The following is a 26,782-nucleotide window of genomic DNA, read 5'->3' on the forward strand; positions in this document are numbered from 1 at the left end:
AAGGAAGAGATTGGAGGTCCAATGACCTATCCTATAGTACTGTGAATGCTGGCCTACTGTTAAAAGGCCACACATTTTCATGAAAAAGCAAAATTTAAGTCATTCTTCCCTTAAATCTCCCTTAGGGTAAAAATGAGCCAGTTTCCCCAAGATAGCTTATATGCTTGCCATAAAAATCATCAAAAATAAAAGATTAAAACTCACTAAATGCCAGTATAAATGTTCTATTTATCAACTTTCAGGCAAACAAGTTTTATTTCCACCTTGCATATTATAAAAAGTCTAGGTTTGTAAAAAGCTGAAGGTTATACAAAGTTTATAAATAATCCTGCAAACACATAGTAGACAAGTGAATGTGCAGTAACTTTGAACATCAGCCATAAGTCACAATTCTTTATCATTCATGGGCTTGGTCATAGGTGCACTTACCCCAAGCATAAAGGTGGGCTTTATTATTTTAGTGTCCCACTTCCAACATTCACGTATTTTCAAACTTGATCAGGCAGAACTGGATTCAAGCTACTGATGGAAAATTTAGTATAAACTTACTATAGCAGAACCACTACTCCACAGTTCCCAAATTTTGGCATGCATCAGGATCACCTTGAGGGCTTGTTAAACCAGAAACTGCTGGTCCCCAAACCTAGTATTTGATTCAGCAGGTCTGGGATGAGCCCTGAGAATGTAATTCTTACAACTTCACTTGTGATACTGTTGATTGAGGGACTGAACTGTGAGAACCACTGTACTTAGCACTCATGGGGTAATACCAAACCACTATACTATTTCAGAAGTTCAAGTACTTGTGTATAAAGATTAAGGCCTTCAACTCGTAGCCTTAATTAGCAGTACACAGTCTTAAACATCAGTTTTTTCTGTTGCAGTTGTTACTTAGTCCCACTTCTTGGTGACTTGTATAATCTTTTGGTTATAAAGCCACAATATTAGCTATAAATGAATATCTGGATTTGAATTGCATTCTAGTATCTGATTTGCATAAACAAACATTAAAGGCTTCTATGGCCTAAATAATGTTATTTTTTCCTTCCTTAAAATAACCAGAAAAGGTGTTGCACCTGTTGTGAAAAGACTGAATAGCATCCAAGAGACTTAAACATACAGAAAAAGTACTGAGTATTAAAAGAAGAAAAAAGCCTGCAACATTATCCCTCCTGTGGAAGAGCAGCATCAACTCTACCAGCCAAATGCGCTGTGTCTTCTGGGATTGTGCATTCCTAACATGCGCCTGCTGATGTTGATTCAGTGCTCCTCAAAACTTTTTGCATAGCAAAGCCTTAGACCAGTTTTTAATGTTTCCATATAAGTTTCTATTATTTTTTTTTTAAACACAGAAACAAACACAATGTTTTAACTCATAAACATTTTCATTAAGGTAAAAAATAAAAATTTTAACCGTGCCCTGTCAAATTCATACAATTAAATAAACATAAAAGTCACCGTGGGGGACAACCCAGCAGTATCCTTGGCAAATACCTTCCAAAGAACAGCATTTTTTACTGTAACCACCCAAAATTCAGATCTCTCATCTCTTTGGCTATTTTTATCACTTCAAACTTAACTCTCAAAACAGAAAGCTTTCCTTACTGGAATCACAGCTGAGGCTAAATGTGTTTCTTGAGAAACATGAGCAGACTATTTAGACCCAAATACTTTCATAAAGGACTTTCTTTCTAATAACAAAACCTATACACTGCTTTACATCAGTTTCAATGGGAATAAAAGGGAGTAAAAACAGCATTAATTATTAGTGGTTTACATACCTGTCAGGATGGCAAAAGTGATTGTAACCTGCATAAATAATACACTCAAGAACATTCCACACTCCTTTGTGGTTACAGCAATACAGTTTATAAAACAAAAATCTGATTAGTCCCATTAAAGTCAGCATCAAAAATTAGTTTTGAGAAAGAAGATGAAAGGAGCATTCTCTAACTCCTGGATGCCAGGAAGCAGAGTTTTTCAGAATCAAAAACAAAGAGAGCCCTAATTAAGAGCAAGGCCCCACCCCTCAGGGGTCACAGAGTTGTTTCTTTTGCTTTAAACTAATTCATCATTTTCACATATCAAAGAATTTTTCTTTACCCCAAATTAAAGAGACACCATAACACTCTTCAGAAGTGCAAACACCCTAAGATAGATCAATACCAAGATCTACTCAAGGATTTGCTATTTAGGTATAGTTAGTATAATTCATACTTAAAATCACTTCATAAAAATAACCATCCAGATCTTCCAAACTCCATTTTCTCCTACGATGATCACCAAAGCAATCTCTATTGTTAAGATTCTTCACTGCTTGAATGTAGAAACCGCTTAGTAAAATTCTCCAGCTGGTTTTCAAGTTGAACAGCTTTATTTCTAATTAAAAAAAAAAGAAACACCAATGTAATTATCATAAAGGTCAATGAGAAAAAAAATGCATCCCATCCAAATCTTGGAAAAAAAAAAAATCACTAGTCAGCTGTTGCTACATTTATCTGAATTCAGATCCACTCTTAAAAGCATTTACTATATATGCTACTATAACTTTGTAATAAACACAGACTCCACTGGCCAGGAAAGATATACTGAGATAAAATCTTTAACAAGAATGAAAAGCCTATGCATATGTATACCTATGGCTGATTCATGTTGAGGCTTGACAGAAACCAACAAAATTCTGTAAACCAATTATCCTTCAATTAAAAAACAAATTGAAAAATTGAAAAAAAAAAAAACGAAAAGCTTAAGAGACAGTGGAGTCACACCACCTTACAAGTAAATTATATCCTAAGTCACATTAAGACAATTGTTCCTGAATTCCCTTTAAGTATAAAACATAGAATAAATGATTTTATGTATACATACAGTAGCTGGCAGATGTCAAAGGACCATAGTTGCCAAAAATATATATTTTTTATTTTTATTTTTTAATATTAAAAAAATTGTATATAAAGAAACCAAATGCCCGTAAAAAGAGGGAAAGCAGGTCTGTGTCTCCACTCTCATAATGTGCCACAGTGCACACACACACGTAAATGAGTCTCTCTCTCCTTCTTGGTCTTGTTATGTATGTTGCTAAGTGGATATTGTCAAGGCCATATAATTTAAATGTGCATGTGAACTCCACTGTATATTTCTTTAGTAAATGCTCCTGAGATATATAAATACCAATAATCTATCAGTTATTTATTTTTTTTAACTATAGCAAGATGAAAAAATAAAAACCTACCTCAGTTAAAAATTTTTTCTATTGGATACTGTTTCACCAAATTTGAAAGGCTGTATTTGGGATGATCTAACTTAGGAGCAATGGGACACACAAAATTCACTCAGGTGGGGGGTGGTGTGTATGTGTGAGAAAGGATGCTGGGGTCTAAGTCACAGGCAGTCACGTTTTCAGAAACTCTGGAACAGAAACTCAATGAGAATGTGACTGGTGATCATACTGAAATACCATGCAGGACAGATTCTGTGTGTGTGTGTGTGTGTGTGTCTGCCTGTCTGTAAGGATATTGGGGTCTAAGTCACAAGTAGTCATGTTTTCAGAGACTCTGAAACAGAAACGCGATGAGAATGTAACTGCTGATCAGACTAAGATACCATGGACAGATCTTTGTGTTCTACAATTCAGGTCACAAGGACAGTCTCTCCAATTTGCAAATATTGCAAACTGTTTTTATACAGGCAGCTTTATGGAGCATGTGCCCTGGTAAGTAGCAGCAGAAATGAAATGATGCTTAGTGAGTCTCCCAGACTTGCAGTTGAGTGAGCTAATGCATAGCAAATTAAGAACTGTCAACAAGTATAGACTTTGTGCTAATACTTCTGGTCTTGACTCCCCAAAGCAGAATTTATTTAGGGTCCAAAGAATCCATGGCCAATCATATTAAACCATAATTCCACTTTATATTAGGATATCTTGTTTACTTCTGCTGCTTCAAATTTAAGTATACCTAAGAGTCCCCACTGAGAAGAAAAATTATGAATTTTAGATATATAGGACAGAAAACTCATAATTTTAATAACAGAACTGCTCTAAAAAAGGACAAATATAGCTTAACATAGGGCTCTAAGTCTGGATCTAAAAAATCCCTTTAAATTCATATTTTTTTGCTGTTGAAATTAATTTTCACTGAAATTATAAAACATGGAATTAAATATGGAAAATTATAATTAAGCCAATGCAGAAAGCCAAATTTTTTAACATAAATTTGCTAGCAATTTTACATAATTGTATTCTGGTAATGAGACCAGTAAATGTTCATATTATTGAGAAGAAAAAGTTCAAATACCTTAAGAGCTTTGAACTGTTTTGTATTTTCTCCAATTGATCTATTTCTTTGGATAATCTAGCAATTTCTTCTTCTAGATGTTTTTGTGTAATATCAACTTGTTGGCACAGGCGAGCAAAGGTGGTTGCCATCTCCCTTAAAATAAAAAACAATTTTATCAGCAGTCATGAATGTCTTTTTAAAATGAATAAGCTTTAATCTAAAGCTAACATTAAAAAAAGATCACAAGGTTAAAAAATCCCTAAGACATAAGATATCAAAGAACATTGCTAAGAATGGTATGAGGGAGGGTAGAGTGTATGGTACTTGTAAGCTTAATATGACTGTAGGCTTGATTTCATCTGGCCTCAAGACAAATGCTCAACAGGTAATAACTACTCTGCCATTTTGTTGTGAATGTGAATAAGCTATAAAAAGGCAAAGGTTGGGTATATTTCTTCAGAAGCATAATAAGCCTTACTCTCATCCCCTACCTATAAGAATAAATTACTGGAAACAGGAAAGGAAATTTCATGACCTTCTGTGACTTAGTCAAAAATACTTTATAGCAACATTTTACTATATTTCTAGAGTTAACGGGTGTATTTGTGTGCTAGTTAACATGTTAACTTTGGCAAATATTGTGTGTTTGCTATTGGGAGCATGCCTAGCAGGTGTGGACCACTGGACTTTGACTGACTGACTGGTTTTTCTCTGCAACTATTCTCTTGCCCATCTTCATCTTTCCCATGGTCCTTTCCCTCTCCCATCTCTCCTCATCTGACCAAATACCAAGATTAGACAAATGAAGCATCTATTTTAACATTTCACTACATTAATATTTGGCTAGTATTATTTTAACTGGAATAATTATTTGAAGTTGCCTCTGTTAAAGTGTAAAGTCATGTAAGAGAGAACACAAGTTATCTTTAACTTTTAATTTACCATAACTTCTAGCTATAGTTATTGTCACATGGTAGGTGATTAATAAATGTTTGATGATGATGAATGGAAAGCTTCATTCTGTTTTTATGAAATGTGAACCATGACTGATTTCTTTTGGAGGTCTACATCATCCTCTAATATAAAGAAATCAAAATTAACACCATTAAATAAAATAGGAGCTCAATAAATATTTGGGAAATAAATGGACTAAATCAGTGGTCTCAATTCTGTGACCTCGTTGTTTCCATTCCCTACAGCTCTAAATAGGTTAGTACAGGCTCTGATCTTGTGTTTGAAACAGTTTAATCTTCTGGCAGTTTTTGTCTCCTGAGTCTAAACCACTTAACACACTATACCACTGCCAAGTTATCTGTTCTAGAGCTTAATGTTAATGATGCTACTCCCAAGATTCCTGATTATCCAAACCTGTCCTATTGTTAGGCTTACACTCCAATGGACCCCTCTTACATACACATCTGCCACACTGAAATTGTCTCATGTTTCTGAACACATTCCTTTTCTCCCCAACTTCTTGCTTTTAGTTTGGGCTCTTTTCTCTGTCTCCCTCTTTCTATTCTGCACATTCAAATCTCATCAGGCTACCTCTCCTCCAGGAAACCTTTACTGACCCACTGTCCTTTATGCTTTAAGATTCTAGAGTCTCACATTATGAAGCTCTCATTACCTATCATTTTTCATCTTTTTTTTTTATATAATTATGTACATGTTGCTTTTTCTACTAAATTGCAATTATCTTTAGCTCAGAAAACTCAGCTGTCAGTAGCACCCTAATGCAGAATATTACGCATCGATTTGACTGGGGTCCTATGTATTTTTACTAAATTAACAATAAATATTTGAGTGTATGGTACTTGAGTGTATACATAAAAGACACTCAGCAGACCCAGCTATTTATTATTATAATAAAATTCTCTTGAATTTTTAAAAAAAATCATGCCTATAAATCTGGGCTGTAATAGTCAAAACAAATTACATCAACTACCACGCATTTATTTTGAGCCCACTGTTTGATTATTCTATTTTTTCCATTTTGGTGGCAATTATAAAATATGTCCATGTTGTGCTAATTCTTTGAGTTGTACTCTTATTCGTGCATTTCTGCATGCATGTCATACTTCAGTAAAGCTTTAAAACAAAAATATAGATGAATCTTTCAACTTACTGTTGTACTTGATGGCTGCAGTTCGCGCTTGTGAAGCTAACGATCATTTGCAGTTTTTCAGTTGCATAATTCACAAACTGCTGTTTAAAGGCTCTCTCCTTGGCACGGGTGGTCCAAGTGAGCCTTTCATATAGATACAAAGCTCCATACATACTTAATGAAACAGATATGAGTTTCCAACCTACAGTTTTCCAAACCTGTAAGATAAATTCACAGCTTACTTTAAGAAAGAAAGACACTACTAGGGAGACTGTATTAAAAGGCATTTTAGAAACTGCACTGGCTCCATACAGATCCTTGAGTTAGATCCATTTTTTAAAATGTATCTTCCTACTCTATAAGAAAATACAAACTTGCTGAAAAAGGAGCAGCACAGAAATAGCAGGCAAGAACTTTTATAACCTGCCAAGTATTTGGTAAGTTGACTTAATGTATCTCAAAAAGGGAGGTTAATTTTTTTAGGTCAAAAAGTTTAAAAAAACAAACTATATATACAATAGACTTCCCTGGCAGTCAAGTGGTTAAGGTTCTGTACTTCCACTGCAGGGCGGTATGGGTTTGATCCCTGGTCAAGGAATGATGGGGACTCCCCAGGTGTGCAGTGGTAAAAGAATCTGCCTGCCAATGCAGGAGACACATGTTTGATCCCTGGGTCAGGAAGAATCCCTGGTGTAGAAAATGGCAACCATCCCAGTATTTTTGCCTGGAAAATTCCACAGATAGAGGAACCCTGTGGTTCTTCATGTGGTTGCAGAGGCAGATGTGACTAGGTGCACACACACAAACACAGGACTATGATCCCACATACCACGGAGTGAGGCCAAAAAAAAGTAGCCAACAAGTACCTACTTATAGCACAGAGAACTATACTCGATATAATAACCTATAAAAGAATCTGAAAAAAGCTACACGTCTGTGTGTGTGTGTGTGTGTGTAACAATCACTTTGAACCTGGAAACAGAAATATACCTTTCTTTTCCTGATTTAGCAGGTAGCTTTGCAAAAATTTCAATTTTAATTACACCAAAAAATACTGTTTCTAAAAAAAAAAAGGTACTGTTTCTTACCACTCCTCCAACAACAATGATGCCCATAGACGTTCTAGATGTGAGAGAGGCTAATGTTGTTATTAGGGTAACCATGAGTTCTTCCTGTGATGCATTATCTGGCGTTGCTGGGTTGGAAGGAGCAGTGGGAGTGGAAGCTAAAGATCTGGGGAGCTGATAAGGTTGAGGGGTAAAGAATTAAGTCAATTAAACAACTATACATGGAATAGTCATTTACAAAATTCTATTATATTCTCTTTTAAAATTACAGCAGTAAAACTACAAAAATAATGACTCCAATTAATGAGTTTACCATAAGTACATGAAGAAAATAAAAATGGTCTGAAACGATAAAGGACAGATTTTTATAACATACAATGAGTCTATCTATAACAATAGGCCCTCAAGTCTCAAGAGAAATTAAAACTGCATATAAAATTTTTTTCACACCAAAAACACAATCTTTCAAAAAAATACTGGGTTTCAAAATTAAAACCTTGAGAATTTCCTTGTGGTCCAGTAGTTAGGACTTAACACTTTCACTACCAAGGGCTTGGGTTCAATCTCTGGTCAGGGAACTAAGATCCCACAAGCCATGTAGCCAAAAATAATAAATAAATAAATAAATAATGAAAGTATAATAAAATCAAAATTAAAACCTTTACACTTTAAAACATACCATAAGAAAATTAAAAGGCAAGTTACAGACTAGAAAAACATAAATATTTTGAAATCATGTATCTGATAAAGACTTTTATCTGGAATATATGTAAAGGACTCTTAAAAGTCAGTGAGAAGCCAAATAACCTAATTTAAAAATGAGCAAAAAATTTGAATAGACATGTTAGAAAATGAAATACAAGAATAAGCATATGACACGATGTTCAAAATCATCAGTCATTAGGGAAACACAAATCGAAACTATCAATACAATGAGATACAACTTTGTATCTGCCAAAAAAAAAGCCTTGATTAGAATGTGGAGAAACAGAATGTTAATACGTTGCTGGTGGCAATGTAAAATGGTACATCTGCTTTGGAAAACAGTTTGGCAGTTCCTCAGAAAGTTAAACATAGAGTTACCATATGGCCCAGCAATTTCATTCCTAAATACTCAAGAGAAATGAAAACACATGCCCACATAAAAACAGTATATGGGTATTTATAACACCAGTATTCATAATAGCCAAAAAGTACAAGCAACTCAAATGTCCATCAATTGATGAATGGATAAATAAAATGTGTGACAGCCATGGTGGAATACTATTCAGCAATACAAAAGAAATGCTGAATACTGATACATGCTACAACACTCATATAGTATGATGACAAACCTTGAAAACATTAGGCTAAGTGAAAGTAGCCAGTCACATTTTGTATGATTCCATTGATAGGAAATGTCCAGGGAGAGCAAAAATAATAGCTAGAGAAACCTGACTAGCAGTAGGGCTAGAGGTGGAAATGAAGCCTGACTGCAAATGGGGCACAAGCATATCCTTGGGGGTGACAAATGTTCTAAAAGAGGATTGTGGCAATGGTTTTAAAACCCTGTAAGTTTCTTGAAAAATTACTGAGTTGATAAATTCAAAAAAGTTTTTTTAAATGATTAAGATTAGAAAATTTACAAAATAGAGTGTCAAAAGTGAATGCAGAGTAACCTACAACAGTACTGAATGAAAATTTGGGGATTGGCTTTCCCTTAAACATAGTAGTATACCTAATTCTGAAATGGCTCTATATCATAAATATTACCTACAAATAAGCAAAGCTGACACAGCTAGTTCTATAGAGAAAATCACACAAATGAAATAAAAAGAGACTCTCAACGGGTAGAATCAGATACATACCTGTACAGTATAATAATAACCACCTAATAAAAAGCCTACTCAAGGGGGAGGTGGGAGGGGAGATCAGGATGGGGAATACATGTAACGCCATGGCTGATTCATGTCAATGTATGACAAAACCCACTATAATACTATAAAGTAATTAGCCTCCAACTAATAAAAATAAATGGAAAAAAAAAAGCCTACTCAAATAGAAAATTTTTTAAAAAGCCTACCAAAAAGAAAAAAAAATATACATATATAGATAGATACCTGAAAGATAGGCTCTGATAATCCTAGAAGCACCCGCTGAGCATTTGTAGGGCCCAAGAAACGATGGACAAGAGAAGACCAGCCCAGAGAAAAACGAAATACAATATCCTCTTGAAAATCTGAACATAACTTGTGGCAATTTAGGTCATAGCTAAGATCAAATTTCTTGCAAGGAACCAGTGTATGCAGTTTATTCTGAATACCAGCTGGAAGTAATGGCTTCAGATTTTCTAGAAAGAACCAAATTATGATACTTTGGTTAACAACAGTAAATAATGTTTTACATTTTATAAGATATCTAAAAGATATTATAATAAATCTTTTATTACTGAAAAAAAAGAAAAAATTACATATGAACTTGCAGACATAAATATTACCAATAATTTCTTGCTGGGATTGAAGCATTGAAGCGTTGACTTCATTGGTGCACCGATCAGCCAAATTTCTTCCCATTCCATCTTCTATGTGCTTATTTAACTCCTGTTAACAATGGTAATAAGTGCCCACATTATTTTCTTCTCTAGGACATATACAGACTTTATAAAAATGCTAAAAAAGTAGTAAACACTAAAATGATTTTATTCTTTTGAAGTGGATAATTTTCTTGTGTATTTTATAATTTACATTTATTATAAGAATGCACAGGAGAGCTAACAGTTTAATCCTGTACTGATTGCCATGAAGACACTAAAATGGTCAAGTCACTGAGGACTAAGACTCGGTAAGACAAGTAAACTGTATCTGAGTAACATTTAACTACAATTTAACTTACATTTTTATATACTTTCAATACACTTGGAGTAGGATGAAACTCAGAACAAAATTCATCAACCAAAACAGAGAGTCGACAAATTTCATCTGTCATCGCACATGAAACCTGGAAATACAAAAAATCAGAATTAGAAAATTTAAAGATGACTGACTACTCAAAAAAATCAAATTGAAAAAACTTGATATTCTTTTAAAGTAACAGATGGATAATATTTTTAGCACTACCAAAAGTATTTTCATTCCCAGATATTATCACAAAGCTAACGTTACCCACCTTATTTGCAACCTCCTCTGTAACCTCCCTGATTTTTTTTTTAACATCCAGTGTTAAAAGGTTCATCTGGTTTCGGATAAAGTCCAGTCTATCAATTTGGTCTTCCCTCTCTTCTATTGAATAAACCCTATTATAGTATGAAGAGTAATTAATATTCAGGATACATTTAAGTCCTAAAGAAATTAAGGAGACACTCACTTATATATTGAACCATCTGTTAGTGTGATGTAAGAAAAAAAAACCACCTTGTATTTCAACATCTAAAAGGAATTCAAATAACATTTCACTCATAAAATGTCTTACAGATGACTGGATAGAAACTGCTATCTCTCTGCTCCTATGGGCACCTGAATCCCACAAAGGATTAATAAGGATTCTAAATCTCCACCCATTTCACAGATACAAATATTCAAAATAGAACTAACTCATTATTGAGCCTACTTAATAAAGCTCCCTGCAAGCTCAATCCAGCCAGCTGCTAGTTTTTGTTAGTTTCCTTGGAATACAGTCACATGCATTCATGTACCTATTAGGTGTAATTGGCTGCTTTTGCTCTAAAACTGCAGAACTGAGAGCTGCAAGACAGACAGCATGGCCCACAAAGTCTATAATATTTACTATCTGCTAACTTTGTTAACCCTTAGATGGTATCGGAAAACAAAAGCCTGAGATATTTTTTTTAATATCTTTAGCTAAAAGAGTTACCGTCCTCAATTCACATCTTTTTTTTGGTGCCAGGTTTATTTCAATGTTTGTATTTTTATAGAAATTAAGGTCAATCCAATGGACCAATACTTACTTTGGCTACCGTAATATAGCAACTGAGCCCAACATACAGAAACACTGTGACAAGGCCAGCGATCAGACTCTGGGTTCTGACCCTTGTGTTTAATACGCTGCAAAGTCTCTAATTTTATACATATTGCATCCTACAAAAATGCCAAAATTAGGCAACAGACCTAGATATGAGTGGAGTTTTCTTCTCAGCAAGATCGAATACATTTAAAATTACCAATTTTACATCGCCTTGGATTTAATCTTAGATGCTTTATATCTTTCCACTGATTGGCTTAAGTGCATTTAAAGGTTCAGTTGAGGCTTAACATCATTATGCCTGTAACATCTAATAACATCTGGATCTTTTTTTCAAGTGTACGAAGTCTGTGAGAACTACCCTTTTCTTTGAATAGTGCTGGTTTCTGTATTTGTTTTCATTGTTACAATAAACAATAAACATACTGTACTACAGTATGACATATGGAGTAATGCTTACCAAATTCACCTTCTGGCTGGCAGGTAGTACCACCTTGCTTGTTTACCAGCTGACATAAAACCACAACTAGCATAAAAGAGTGATTTCAAGGTTTCAACATATGAATAAATAAAAGATGAGTGATAGGTTGAATGTAAAAAAAAAAAGTCACCTGTTTTGAACTTCGAAAAATTCTGCTTGAAGAAATGGTTCTTTCACTGCTTTAAAGATATTTTCAAGTCACTGAACATTTAAAAATCATAACTCATACACACGAATACTGAGACTGTATACTGAGAATGTAAATAATGTGTTCAAGGTTGTAAAAAAAAAAATGCTTAACAGTTTCAAATATTCATTAAAAAACATGCAAGTAGGCATCAGCTAAACCTATCAGACTGATGTTAGTGTGAAAGGTATTCAATAACAATAAAAATTTTAGATCAGTCTTTTTATATTGACACAAAAATAATTTTTATTTTGCAGTAAATGAATTCATACCTTTTCTCTGCTGCTGCCACGTTTATTGAATCCATTATGTTTTTCACAGTTTCTAGTATCTGTTTAGCTCTGATAGTGTGCTGTTCAAACTTTGTTTTCACTGCTGACTGCGAGATACACTCCTGCGAGGGGCCCAAGCCATAACACATTACTGTAATTCCATCCAAACATTTTCAGGAATTTAAACACAAAAACTTGCTGTTCATATTAACCAAAACAGACACAAGGAAAGAAAATAAATGAAACACAAATACAACTCAAAGTTATAAAGGTTAAAAAAAGTCAAGGATTCAAAAGTAAAAAAGCTATAACAGCAAGTTCATAGCTTTGTGTAATTTTACACAGTAATGTGCAATGGATCTTTGACTATACTATCTTCAAAAACAAATTAAAAAGCATACTATTTTCAATGTTAAAAAAGATTTCCTATTAGATTACTAATTTTACTTGGATCACCTTTAATCTATTTCTAGTTCATCTATCTTGATCTTTCTCAAATTTGTAATTGATCACCTCATAAAGTTCTTAAGCCATGGAACCAGAATTATACATTGAAAAAAATTAGTTGAATGATGTCACATAAAATTCATAAAGGAACTTCTACAGACTGAAGCCTGAACAAACTGAAAAATACTCTTTTAACACTACACAATGTAGTATTTTAAATTGTTTACAGAAAACATCTATAGCTATTTCTAAGATAATCCCATTACTGTCATGGGACAATATAGCGTGTGCATACAGGTCAGAATGATATATTATCTCATGTTTTACTTTCAAGTTAATTGCAGCTCTTAACTTACTAACAGTTGTACAAATCAGTGTTTCATGACCACTATTTTTTGCCCAGAGAATAATACATCAAAATGCATCACATATGATCATGGATGTTTCTTTCGTGAAATTGTTTCAATTTCAGTATGTGTGCATACTGCTTGTTTTTTAAAACATTTACTGTGATTCATCACTTAAATCTCTGCAAAATTATTAAACTAAAATTGGCCTTTCACTTTTACTTCATAGAAAGTCTAATTCTATACTGACATTAACATCTGAAAACAACTGCAAGCATCTATAGAGAAAAGGTAGCTGGTCTTTGAACAATCAAGAAACACTCATCTGGGTCACAATATCAATACGCACAACAGATGCTCTGTAGGACACTATGTTTATTTTTTACAATAAATTTTTAAAAGGATATACCTTCCAACTCTCTAATATTTCCACGAATTTATTTTCTTGAGCTTAATATAAAACTGGTACAAACTGTGATAATTACTTCCTAAAGTAATACTATCCTTTATCAAAATAAATAGCTTTCAAGTTTTAAAGGCAGTCAATACCCTAGCACTGTTATTCATTACCTTGAAATCATTAGCATATATTCAGTCCATGTCCTATTTATAATCTATGTTAAGCCTTCACATCTCTAAATGATTATTTTGTTCACTTCACTTTACAGAAAGTGAAAGTCACTCAGTCATGTCCGACTCTTTGCGACCCCATGAACTATACAGTCCATGGAATTCTCCAGGCCAGAATACTGGAGTGTGTAGAAAACAAAACAGATTCATTTCTTTAGCTCCAGGGTACATGAGGATAATTCATTTAGCTAACAGTTTCCTTAACTCAGAGCCCACTACTTTTTTCAAAGCATAGTCTCATTTTTGCTCATCATCAAGCTCATTTATAAGTTTCTCAATTATCATTAATCTCTAAAAGATTAGTGTTAGGAAGTTAAGAGTATTACTGTTTTGTACATGCCAGAGCAAAAACCACGAAAAATTACATAATATCAAACATTTAAAGAGTCAACTGCTTATTTTTTTTCTTTTTTTACAGTTCCTGCAACTGCTTATTTTTTAATGACCAAAACAAAGCTTTGATTTTACTTTAAATAAGTGTCTCATTAATTGCCTAATTAACCTTTACAAAACCATAATAAAAGAATAAGAATATTTTTAAAAGAAAAAAAGTTAAAAGAAATTCTATGTTCCTCGATGAAGCAGATCTAGATATCAGCAATGAAGACCCCAAATTTGTAGATAACAGCACAGTATTAGAGCTAGACTAGACAAAAAGGAAAAATCTCCAAGTTATTATAAGTTACTCCTTGATTCAAAAATATACAGTAGTGAATATGTGGAAAGAAGAAAACAGGCAATTTTTTTCTAATTAAAAAGTATGCCACACTGATGTTCCCACTGATCAGAAAAATATCAAAAGTCAACTACAAAAGGAATACTCTATTCCAAATGAAGTATAGAGAATGCTAATTTAAATAAAGCTTCTTTACTGAACCATTTCTCAGAGTCCTGTATACACTAATATACTTATGAATCTCCATGGAAGTCACTGCAGTAGTATCCAGACTTATTTCATCAGGAACTCTGCTTTCATTAGGTGAAGTTTAAAATGCCACACCAGATATTTTAAATTTCATCTTATCAGAATATGCCAGAGGCTGCTTGAAAACTTATTAAAGATTTAGAAGCAAAACAATAATCACATTTCAATTAAGATTTTCTGATTTTCTACTAACATCTAAAGAAAACAGCTGACAACTAGTCATACATAGTTACAAATTTGTACATATTAATATTTATGTGTAATTAAAACATAAAACAAATCTGTCAAGTCCCCTTGACAAAAGATCCCAAATACCCAATAACATGCTATTTACCACTCCAAACGTGTTACTTGGAAATATTTTAAACTGACAGAAGAAGTGCAAGAAAGAACACCAAGATACAATATACCTTTCAGCTTCTTCTAAATCAAATGAATCTCAAGAGGTCTATGGTAAAGATCAGATTGTTTGATAAAATGATGAACTTGGTACAGTTTTTCTTTTCACAAAAATCGTAAGACTACACACACACAAACAGAAGTCAATTCTGAAAACAGAAAATGGGCATTTAAGGCCACATGTCATCACAACACACACACAAAAATCAAGAAAAGTCATATGGGAAGGATCAAAATATCTCAATTTTAATAATTCCTGTATTAAGTAGGAAATGCCAAAAACTATAGTTAAAAATTAATCAACAATGAAATTTGGTTACTGAAAGCCATGGAACACATCCAAAGCTACACTCACAGACAAATTCATTCCACTTTTATAATGAAAGCAAAAAGAAACTTTCTGTAAACATTAGTTGAACTGAATGACTAACAACCAAAAAATGCTATTTATAAACTGACAAATTATCCAATTAATCTTTAGAGGATAAAGAAAAGCAATCAAATCATTGACAAATCTCAATTAAGATTAAAATATAGATATTTCTTATATACTTTATCTAATGATATATCTATATATAGGTATATAGAGAAAAGGAATACAAAAATTTTTAAATAAATAATTTTATACTAAATTATAAATTCTCAGCAACATATCAATTTATAAGAAATCATAAATTACCAAAATTAATTTTAAAGGTAGCAAATTTGAACTTTGGCAAAAAGTTAAAAAGAGCTGTCAATTTAATTACCAAAAAAAGGTTTGGACATCAAGACAAAATTGTTTGTCCATATGACTATTTCCTTAGGTAAATTCAAATCATTTTTTAGCTAATTCTCATTTTATATTTATCATAGCTTTAAACAAAAATTTCAGACTCTAAAGCCTAACGTTCTCTACAACTTCCTGGAAAAGCTCTTGCTCGTAAATAGTTTTTTCCAAACATAAATTTTTCGATTCTCAAAAGAACTTCTAAAATAAAAAAGTGAAATACCAAGTTTCTTCTAAACACCTTAGAAAGAATAGTCCCCAACTTTCTGATTATCGCCATCACTTGGGGAGCTTTAAACATTTGGGAGCTTCCTAGGCCATCCTGGCCTACTGGATTAAGTCTCTGGGACAGGTCAGGAGCCTGCGGTCTCTAAAGTGCCTCATGTGTTTCTCATCACCAGCCAGGTCTGGGACCCAGCGCTCTGCAGCACATCTTTTATTCTTCTCATTCCCACCTCTTCAAGGAGATATTCTGGGAAAGCAACAGCTGTACCAGGAACCAGTATGAAAGAGCTATGAGTGTATAACTGAATAGTACATGATTTGGTAGGCGAAATCAATGATAAACACATATACACAAAGAAAGAAAAGCTCAATAAGTAAGAAAAGATGAGAGAAACAACAAAAGATACTCTCCCCAATATTTTTTCCATGGATGAAATGATTGTTCCTGGTAAGAGTGGGTAAAGGATTGATTCTCTTGTGCAAGAAAAGGGAAAAAATATAAACAACGATCTTTAAGTAACTGGGATATCATGTATCCCACAGCTTAACTTGACAGAACACCTATTGATATTCTAGGGACCTCTGAAGAATCAGAAACACCTTACCAAAGAGTAGGCTCTTAAAGACCAAAGAGTAGGCTCTTAAAACATTTTGTCTTTATCTACCTAATGGTCTTTCTTTTTCTCACCAAATTAAAAGTAGGGGATAAAAAAATAAATAAATAAAAGTAGGGGATAGAGAGCAAATGATTAATTTTAAAAATTCTTCCACGCACATTCAATATTTATGTCCTTAGTATTATAATAGTTACTACTTAAAAGGAAGAATTACAGATGGAAGTTTTTTCAGTTCTGAGTATTTATGTTCATCTGGGGGTGAGGAGATATGTAATCTAATAAATACAACTAGATAGAGCTAAATGAGAGCCAAGAAGATTAACAGCTAAAGTATTTTTCAGTCAGTCTAGGATGTTTTAAGGTCTCTGAATAAAACACCTATCCCAAAATATAACAGGATCTTCTCTCTCCACTGGCACACACACTAGATATCCCTGCATCTCAGTAGCTTAGATTCCCCTAAAGTATAGGACCTGCATCTTAATTATTTTTGCATCTGTTTGCTTTGTTCAGGACATTTGGCATAAAACATGAAGAATTAACAGGTGGCAATACAATTGAGAAATGTAATTAACTTTTGTCAAATGGCATTAACTATGTTCTATCAAAAGAAAAAAGATCTTCATTTTGCTCTATTACCCATTCCAACAGCAATTACATTTCTTTCATCTTGTCCTTAACTACTGAATATAGACTATTATATTCATCACACAACACAATATTAGAAAATAATGTCTCATTTAGATACAAATACATAAAAAAAGAATAAGAAGAAATTATAATCTTTAATTCTCTGTTCTTACAGATCATCCATTTTGCAGGGACCTTCTTTCTTCAAACTTTCCTTGCTTCACTTGTTCTGTCAGAAACTACACTAAATAACACCAAAGGTTATTAACAAAGACAGGTAATGAAAATAGAAGATGATGCTCACTTTCCAACCAAAGCTCCAGTTTTATATTAGTCAATACATTCACAAAATTCCTACCTCAAAGATTTGTTCAAAATTCTGAAACTCTTGTAATCTTGCCTGAAATCCTTCTGCAAGTGCCCCACCTGGAATATTTAGGTGAAGAGTTTAAAACCTAGTATATAGCAAGATAAGATATTTGCATGCTATTTTTATAATCCATATTTATATTTCAAAAGGAAATCTGTAATGAATACACACCACCTTCTGGCATCCCCTGTGCCTTGTGCTTTCTAGCACTAAGAACTTCCTTTGCAGAAACAAAAAAGATACGATTGCGTGCTTCGAAAGGATCCACAACTCTGAGCTCCTCCACCAAGAAATGCAGGCATCTTTCCATGTGCTGTCTGCGTACCTAACAAAAAAAAAAAGGAGGTATTAAAAGAATTCTAATAACTAAACAAATATGATTTACAGGTCTATACTAAACTCCATTTATAGCGATATTAAGGATGGCATCACCAACACAGTGGACATGGGTTTGGGTGGACTCTGGGAGTTGGTGATGGACAGGTAGGCCTGGTGTGCTACAGTTCATGGGATCACAAAGAGTCAGACACAACTGAGCGATGAACTGAAATGAACTGATTACTATACTATGTAGTAACAGTTGCCTTATACTTTTTTTTAATAACTTAATTTTTTTCAACTACTTTTTTTAAGATTGGAGTATAATTGCTTTACAACGTTTTGTTAGTTTTGTCTTATAATTAACAAATAAATCCAAAAATTCTAATAAATGAAGTCTGATACTTGCTGATGGGAAATCTTCCTCTTAACTTGGTGATTCTTCCTTGAACATTTAATTTAAAATTCTGATGGCCCATCAAATACTACACAACCATTAAAAAATATATTCTAGACAAATACTAGTACTTAATGGCACAGGGAAAGGTTCTTAATTCTGTATTAAGGATATATGATGTGTATGCATATTTATGTAATTAATACATGGCATGCAGGCAACACTCACTAAAATGGGTGGCAATTTAATTTCTTCCTTAGGATTTTATTTTCTAAATTTTCTACAATGAAGCTATTAAAATTAGAAAATAAGTGCTACAATAAATTTGCTATAATGAAGTTAGTTTTATTTTGAAATCAGAGCATAAATGGTATATTTTTCTTCCAAAAAACACTGGGAATTAAAATTGGGGAGAATACATTAGCTATGGATTAGAGCTGTGACATTAAGTTTAAGATTAGCACTTGCGTATCTAAATAAAGAATAAGGATTAAAAGTTAATGAGGGTTTAGTACCAGCCTTTAACATTATGGCTATGATAAGAGATTTCCATGTTAAGACTTAATAAAATTAAACTAAAGAGGAATGGAGAAGAACAATCTGTGGGTGCTATCTTCTGATTCTGTGATTAAATGAGAGCTTGATTTGAAAGAGTATGATTACAAAATGAGTTAATAACAGGATATAAGGTTTCATATTAAGCAAAATTTCAATTTGGGGGGTCAGGGGAAGAATGAAAGCAAATAATCTAACATGTGAATAGTGATGGGACAGTATAAATTTTATTTTTTTAATGTATTTTCTAAAGTTATTTTTGGTTGTTTGTTTTTGACCAGGCCATGTGGCTTGTGGGATCTTAGTTCCCTAACCAAGGATTGAACCCATGTCCCCTGCAATGGAAGCATGGAGTCCTAACCACTGGACTGCCAAAGAATTCTCTATAAGTTTTCTTAAAAAAATAATAAATATCAAGCAAATTAAATATTACTTGTATACTAAATGGCAGATTCTTCATCCTTTCTAAAAAGTCTCTAAAACCACCAGCATGACTAAAATGAAAGCAAAAAATACCAAGCACTGGCAATGATACAAATGATGTGGCACTCCCAATGTGGTGACGGAAATATAAACTTATATGAGCACTTCAAAAAACTCTTGGGTTGCATTTATTAAAACAGCATATTCTTTACCTATAATCCAGGAATTCTACTCCTCGGTCTACACCCATGGATTACTGATTCCTGCATTACTGACACTATGAGTCAGATAAATCTGGCTTGGGGGCAAGAGCTGTTCTGTTACAGGTCATTTAACAGCATCGCAAGCCCATCCCCACTAGATGCTAGTGGCACAGAACCCTCACAGTGAGAAGCGCTGTATATATGCAAGAGAAATATACACCAGTGAGCAACAAGAAGACACACATAGGAAGATGCCAAGCAGCACTGTTCACAATAGCTAAATGAAGGAAAGTTACCCAAATGCCCATCACTATCAGAATCAAGAGACCGACTGTTATTCATAGGACGAAAGACTATACAGCAATGAGAACGTACTTCATCTACGCACGACAGAATGCACATATGTCACAAATTTAATACTGAACAAAGAAACCTGACACAGAAGTAGATACTATGTGGTTCCACTACACAAAGTTGAACAACCAGAAAAACTAATTTAGGCTATCAGAGACACAAGTGGTTATCCTTCGGTTGGAGGGTAGAAGCTAGAAATGGGGGATACTGGGGTGCTGGAATGGTCTCCTTCTTGACCTGAACCCTTACAAAGGTATTACATTTGTAAAATTCACTGAGCTGGACACCAATGATTTGTACACTTTTCTGTTATGTTATACTTAAACAGAGAATTAAAAAGGATGCTTCAAGATCTAAAATAATTTGACAGTACTGTCATAATACAACTTTATTTCAAAGTAGCTTAATACTCTGTTCTTAGCACATGTCCGCTTCAGGTTTTGTACAATTGTACTCTTTTCTCAAGAGGATAGCTGCTTATGATGCTCTACTCGATGATGTGTATTGTTTCTCAGATACCAATGTACATTACTATATTTCAAAACTTAAGGGAAAAAATGTAACTTACATCTTCCATGTATTCTGGCTCTGATGCAGAGGCATCCCAACGATTATTCAGGATAAAAATATTAGGCTTGGAAAGTCGCTCATTTACCTTGTGAAAAAACTGTTTTTCCTGAAAAACATCCAATACCCAACAGTATGTTCACTTTTAAAGCTACTTTATTTCTATATTTATACATGAAAACTTATTTGAATCTAAAAGTTTGAACCATTTAACAACAGTGAGAACACCCAAAACACCTACTGATAAAGGATCCCAAAGCACTCTGAACATTAAACTTCCAGAGATGACAAAATTAAAATATAAGAAAGCAAAAGTTAAGATTTTCCTGCTTCTCTCATGAGTCTTTATTGAAATTCAATTGAACAAATATTTATCGGTTTCTACTACATGCAGGACATAAGATACTGCTAGATATGACAGTACTTTTAAAAAGCTACCTCAAATCTTGAAGATTCAGCCTAAGTAAATTAATGAAAGACACATGTATCATAATAAACACAGGACTTCCCATGTGGCTCAGACAGTAAAGCGTCTGCCTACAACACGGGAGACCCGGGTTCGATCCCTGGATCAGGAAGATCCTCTGGAGAAGGAAATGGCAACCCACTCCAGTACCCTTGCCTAGAAAATCCCATGGTCGGAGGAGCATAGTAGGCCACAGTCCATGGGGTCGCAGAGTCGGACACGACTAAGCGACTTCACTTCATCTTCACTTCATCATAATAAACAATAAAACGTATGTGCCATAAATGCTACAAACATCCAACTGAAATTAAGAAATCATCTATAAAGGAGGAAGTGATGATAAAGATAGGTTTGATGGTACTGATAACGGCTTTTTGAAGGACAGAAAAATTGAGAGGGAAAAGAATTGTGAGCCAAGAATAACATAAACAAAGGTACCAAAGTCAAGATGTATATCAAAGTTTGTTTACCTGACACCTAAATAATGGAGTTACTCTAAACCAGATTTTAAACATTTACCTATTTTTTATATCATCAGGTTGTAAAGAGCTGTCAGTGCTGTCAGAGCAACATGGTTTATAATATAGATCAGGCCACATAAACACTACTAACACAGTGACAAAACAGGACCTGCTGGTAGCACCTAGGTTTTAATGGTGTTTGGCTGTTTATATGGTTTTGAGGAATAATAATGTTTAAAAATTACACTATAGCTTTGGAGACTAGATATCGAAACTCTGGGAAGTTTATTTGAGATATGTCTGTTTCTAGACATCCCGGATAAATAATCTGTGTTTAACAGCAGCTTAAGAGTGTACACAGGTAAGCGGATATCTAGGGCGTACACAGGTAAACCTTTGTGAGAAAGTTGACAAAACTCAAAATATGAAAAGCTTTGCCTGCCAGACAGGAAGGTGAGGTGGGAGTGTTCTATCTTATTTAAAATACTTAAGTCAACAGCCTAATAATTCTGGTGTCTGTTCCTTTAGAAACTTGCAAATAACTACAGTAAATGTCAACAACACACCTTGAACTCAAATACTCACTACAAGCTAGAACCATCAAACCAAAATCAGTCTTTCTAGTCCCAAAGAAACACAAACCCCTTCATTCACCCCTGATATTACAGCTTCCTTCTAATATACGATTTGGATTTCCCTTACTTTTCATAATCAGAAAGGATATTACTTCATATTCTATCACTCAAACAAAAGAATGATTACATCCTACCGTGTTCATTAGAGTTGATTCGGAATTTGCAACCAAAACGAAGACATCAGCATCTAGGCAAAACTTATCAATCCAAGTATCCAGCTCTGTAGTGACATCTGTGCCCGGACTAATGGGAACAAAATAAGAATTATATTTTACATACATATATATATGTACATATGTATTTTTTCATTTGGCCATGTTGCACAGCATGTAGGATATGAAATCCCAGTTCCCTAATCAGGAATCGAACTCACACCCCTCACACAGAAGCACAGATTCTTAACCACTGGGCCTCCAAGAAGTCCCTATACATTATTTTTTTTTTTCCATTTATTTTTATTAGTTGGAGGCTAATCACTTTACAATACCGCAGTGGGTCTTGTCATACATTCTTTAAAAAGAAAATTTAGATTACAGAGAGATAATTTTTTTTAACTTTTAAGAATTAGTTGAAGTCTAAAGGATAGGTTTTCTACCAGTTATCAGTCTGAAGCCTAGGAGATTTAAATTACTTTCTCATCTATAAGAGAACACTTGTGAAAAGTTGAGAACTGTGCTCTATATACTTCTGTTCTGCTTATAACTCCCAGAGCCTATCCAACTGACAACTAAACAAATGTTAAAAATATTTATTTATTAAAGAGAGGAAACTTCCTGATTTTTGACAAGTAACATGATAAATATTTAAAATCTTTATGCTTTAATATACGGTATTTGTTCTTCTCTTTCTGACTTACTCTACTCTCTGTGTCAGACTTTCTAGGTCCATCCGCACCTCCACAAATGACCCTATTTCCCTTTTATGGCTGAGTAATATTTCACTGTATATATATGTACCACTTCTACTTTATCCATTAATCTGCCATTGGATACTTAGGCTGTGTCCTTGTCCTGACTACTTTAAGTAGTGCTGCAATGAACACTGGGGTACATGCGTCCTTTTAAATTATGGTTTTCTCAAGGAGATTAAGACTGATATATATATACGTGTGTGTGTGTGTGTGTGTGTGTGTGTGTGTGTGTGTGTGTATACACACACATTACCATGTGTTAAAATAGCTAGCGGGAACCTGCACTGAAGCACAGGAAGTCCTGTTTGGTGCTCTGTGATGGGTGGGAGGGCATCGTGGAGTGGAGGGAGGTCTAGAAGGCCCAAGGGAGGGGACATATGCATATGTATAGCTGATTCACTTCACTGTACAGCAGAAACTAACACAGCATTACAAAGCAATTATATTCTAATAAAAGAAAAACTTTATGCTCTGGGAGGCTGAAAATAAGCACTAGAAAAAAAAATGACGCTAATACACAATTTATACTATAAAAAGTATAGTCGAACTGTATATACATTGGCTTGATGTATCCTGTGACCAGCTGGCAAGATAAACCAGTTGAGGTCATAGATACAGTTTGGCCATGAAGTAAACAAAAAATTATAACTATTATATTTAAACTAAATATTTTTAGGTGATTTCTCTGGCAGTTCAATGCTTAGGGGGCGCAAGTTCAATCCCTGGTTGAGGCACTAAGATGCCATATGCCACATGGTATGGCCAAAAATTAATTATTTAAAAAATTAAAACATAAAAAAATAAACTCAGTGTTTTTATTTCTCAAGTATCTTTTCTCTCATCCAAGCTATTTCTGTTAAATTACTTGAAATACTCTTTCAATCAAAAGGGAAAGTCCTCATCAAATAAAAAAAAAGTTTCCATAAAACACTGAAATTTTAACTTAAGAAAACAAAAGAGCATACCATAATTTTTAATCATTTAACTACTTTTTTTTTGGTTAAGGACTCTGCTAAAGGGACATGCATTATCATTTTATTAAGCACCAATGTAGTAGGATGATTTTTAAAGAACATATTAAATGCAGGTTAATCAGAAGAGCTGGGAATAAATTACAAAAGCATTTGATTAATTCTTGAACAACAAAAAGCTGTATGAACTGTCCAGCAGTTATTCTGGGAAACTAGGTCTCAAGAATGATTACTGATTAAAAACAATAACTGGTTAGTTATTTATCAAAGATATCTGGGCTTCCACGGATGTGGGTCCAATCCCTGGGTCAAGAAGATCCCCCAAAGAAGGAAATGACAACCCACTACAGCATTCTTGCCTGGGAAATGCCATGGACAGAGGAACCTGGTGGGCTACAGTCCATGGGGTCAAGAGTCAGACACGACTCAGTGACTAAACCACAACAATAATCAATGTATCTAGAATCAGACAGTGTCTATCTAAGGCTCAGCCCATTATCCAAACTACAAAGTCAGTCTAGCAAAAAAAGTGGTCAGTTCTTGAAATTTCCTGTACTAGAATTATACTGATAAATCAGCACTTTCATGTAACCATTAAGAAACAAAATAAAAAATAATACCTTAAATGTTCTGTTACAATCTAGCAAAGGAGAACAAAGCAGCAATTGAACATTTAAAATTTTTATGTACTGCATTCGACATACAAGCAGCATTTCTATTAAACAAAACTTTTACAATGAGAAAATATTTCATATGTAATTTTACCTGTCTACTAAAACCAGGTCATCTCTCAAGAGGGCACATTTTGCCTTTGGCCAAAACACATGCACAAGACACCCAGCTTTCAAGTCTTTGTCCATATGAAGGGCATGGGCCAGCTGATTAACTGTCTAAAAAGGGAAGGAAAGAAAAAACAAAACTACTTATAACAAAATTCAAGAAAAATTTTAAATATTAGGACTTGCTAAATTTATTTTTGCAAAACATGTGGAAAAAGCAGAACTTTATGTAATTTGAAATAAAACCATCTGGGGCAATCTTGAAAAACCTGAGGTTTAAAATTACCAAGTAGGAAAAAAAGAAAATAACAGCCATGAAAACAGTTGACTCGTACCATCATGCAAAACAATGGGCTGGAAACATTCTAAATGCCCCAACAAATGGCATCCTATGCAACACCTGTACTTGATTATACTGTATGTATGAAAAAAAAATCTACAATATATTAAGGGAAAAAAAGCAAATCAGAAAATAGCATATAAAACCATTTTCTTTTAAAAATACAGAGAAACACTAATTTAACTCTATACCAAAGTATTTCCACTGATTTTGGAAGTGTGTGAGTTGTGGAGTTTCTTTTCTTTTTTTCTAATTGTATTTTCTGACTCTTCTAAAATGAATTTATTGCTTACTAATGGGGGGCAGGTAAAGGAATGTCGCTAGGCCGTATGCACACACGAGTGCTTTCAAGTTAGCAACAGCCACGTGCTGGGCTGGAGGAAACACAAGCTGGAATCAAGACTGCGGGGAGAAATATCAATAACCTCGGATATGCAGATGACGCCACTCTTATGGCAGAAAGCAAAGAAGAACTAAAGAGCCTTGTGATGAAAGTGGAACAGGAGAGTGAAAAAGCTGGCTTAAAACTCAACATTCACAAAACTAAGATCATGGCATCTGGTCCCATCACTTCATAGCAAATAGATGGGGAAACCATGGAAACAGTGACAAATTTTATTTTTAGGAAAGGAAAGGAAAGTGAAGTCACTCAGTCATGTCCAACTCTTTGCAACCCCGTGGACTGTAGTACCAGGCTCCTCCATCCATGGGATGTTCCAGGCAAGAACACTGGAGTGGGTTGCATTTCCTTCTCCAGGAGATGTTCCTGACCCAGGGATTGAACCCGGGTCTCCCGCATTGTAGGCAGACACTTTACCATCTGAGCCACCAGGGAAGTCCACCAGGGAAGTTATTTTGGGGTGTTCCAAAATCACTGCAGATGGTGACTGCAGCCATGAAATTAAAAGATGTTTGCTCCTTGAAAGAAAAGCTATGACCTAGACAGCATATTAAAAAGGAGAGACATTATTTTGCCAACAAAGGTCCATTGAGTCAAAGCTATGGTTTTTCCAGTAATCATGTATGGATGTGAGAGTTGGACTATAAAGAAAGCTGAGCACCGAAGAATTGATGCTTTTGAACTATGGTGTTGGAGAAGACTTTGAGAGTTCCTTGGACTGCAAGGAGATCCAACCAGTCCATCCTAAAGGAGATCAGTCCTGGGTGTTCACTGGAAGGACTGATGTTGAAGCTGAAACTCCAATACTTTGGCCACCTGATGCACTGAACTGACTCATTTGAAAGACCCTGATGCTGGGAAAGATTGAGGCAGGAGGAGAAGGGGACGACAGAGGATGAGATGGTTGGATGGCATCACCAATGTGATGGACATGAGTTTGAGTAAACTCCGGGAGCTGGCGATGGACAGGAAAGCCTGGTGTGCTGCAGTCATGGGGTCACAAAGAGTCGGACACGACTGAACAATTGAACTGAACTGACTGATGCCCTCTCTTTTCATTTAAGCTCCCTAAAATATTACTACTTCTCAAGATGACTTCTGATATACATTCTTTTATTATCTTTCATGTACATGTTAAATTAAACATACAATTAAGTTCAAAGGGCTTAAGACAAAATTAATAATCAAGGAAAAGGCATCAACACACATACCTCTATGATTCTTTTGCAATTTACATGAAACTTTAAAATGGAAACATCTATTATCAAATGGCCACAGTAGTCCTGATCAGGGTTGAAG

The 26,782-nt window shown here is 34.3% G+C and overlaps 1 protein-coding gene across 2 annotated transcripts in view; it reads right to left on the reverse strand.

The window, feature by feature from the left end:
• Window positions 1–208: 208 nt before the first annotated feature.
• MFN1 (mitofusin 1) overlaps window positions 209–26,782 on the reverse strand; it is a 34,099-nt gene continuing 7,525 nt past the window's right edge. Inside the window, exons 5-18 of one of the 2 annotated variants that reach the window (XM_020879168.2) lie at window positions 24,730–24,854; window positions 22,218–22,326; window positions 20,523–20,630; window positions 17,876–18,029; window positions 17,693–17,760; window positions 12,346–12,467; window positions 10,593–10,719; window positions 10,320–10,424; window positions 9,925–10,027; window positions 9,548–9,777; window positions 7,470–7,622; window positions 6,403–6,599; window positions 4,296–4,430; window positions 209–2,379 (exon numbers count right to left, since the gene is read on the reverse strand). In XM_020879168.2, coding sequence (XP_020734827.2) covers window positions 2,301–2,379; window positions 4,296–4,430; window positions 6,403–6,599; window positions 7,470–7,622; window positions 9,548–9,777; window positions 9,925–10,027; window positions 10,320–10,424; window positions 10,593–10,719; window positions 12,346–12,467; window positions 17,693–17,760; window positions 17,876–18,029; window positions 20,523–20,630; window positions 22,218–22,326; window positions 24,730–24,854 — 1,815 coding nt within the window. In that variant the 3' untranslated portion in view covers window positions 209–2,300. The remainder of the gene's footprint in view (window positions 2,380–4,295; window positions 4,431–6,402; window positions 6,600–7,469; window positions 7,623–9,547; window positions 9,778–9,924; window positions 10,028–10,319; window positions 10,425–10,592; window positions 10,720–12,345; window positions 12,468–17,692; window positions 17,761–17,875; window positions 18,030–20,522; window positions 20,631–22,217; window positions 22,327–24,729; window positions 24,855–26,782) is intronic. The other variant, XM_070466369.1, reaches the window with a different exon arrangement.

This window comes from Odocoileus virginianus, chromosome 4, assembly GCF_023699985.2.
Source record: "Odocoileus virginianus isolate 20LAN1187 ecotype Illinois chromosome 4, Ovbor_1.2, whole genome shotgun sequence".
Lineage (NCBI taxonomy): Eukaryota > Metazoa > Chordata > Mammalia > Artiodactyla > Cervidae > Odocoileus > Odocoileus virginianus.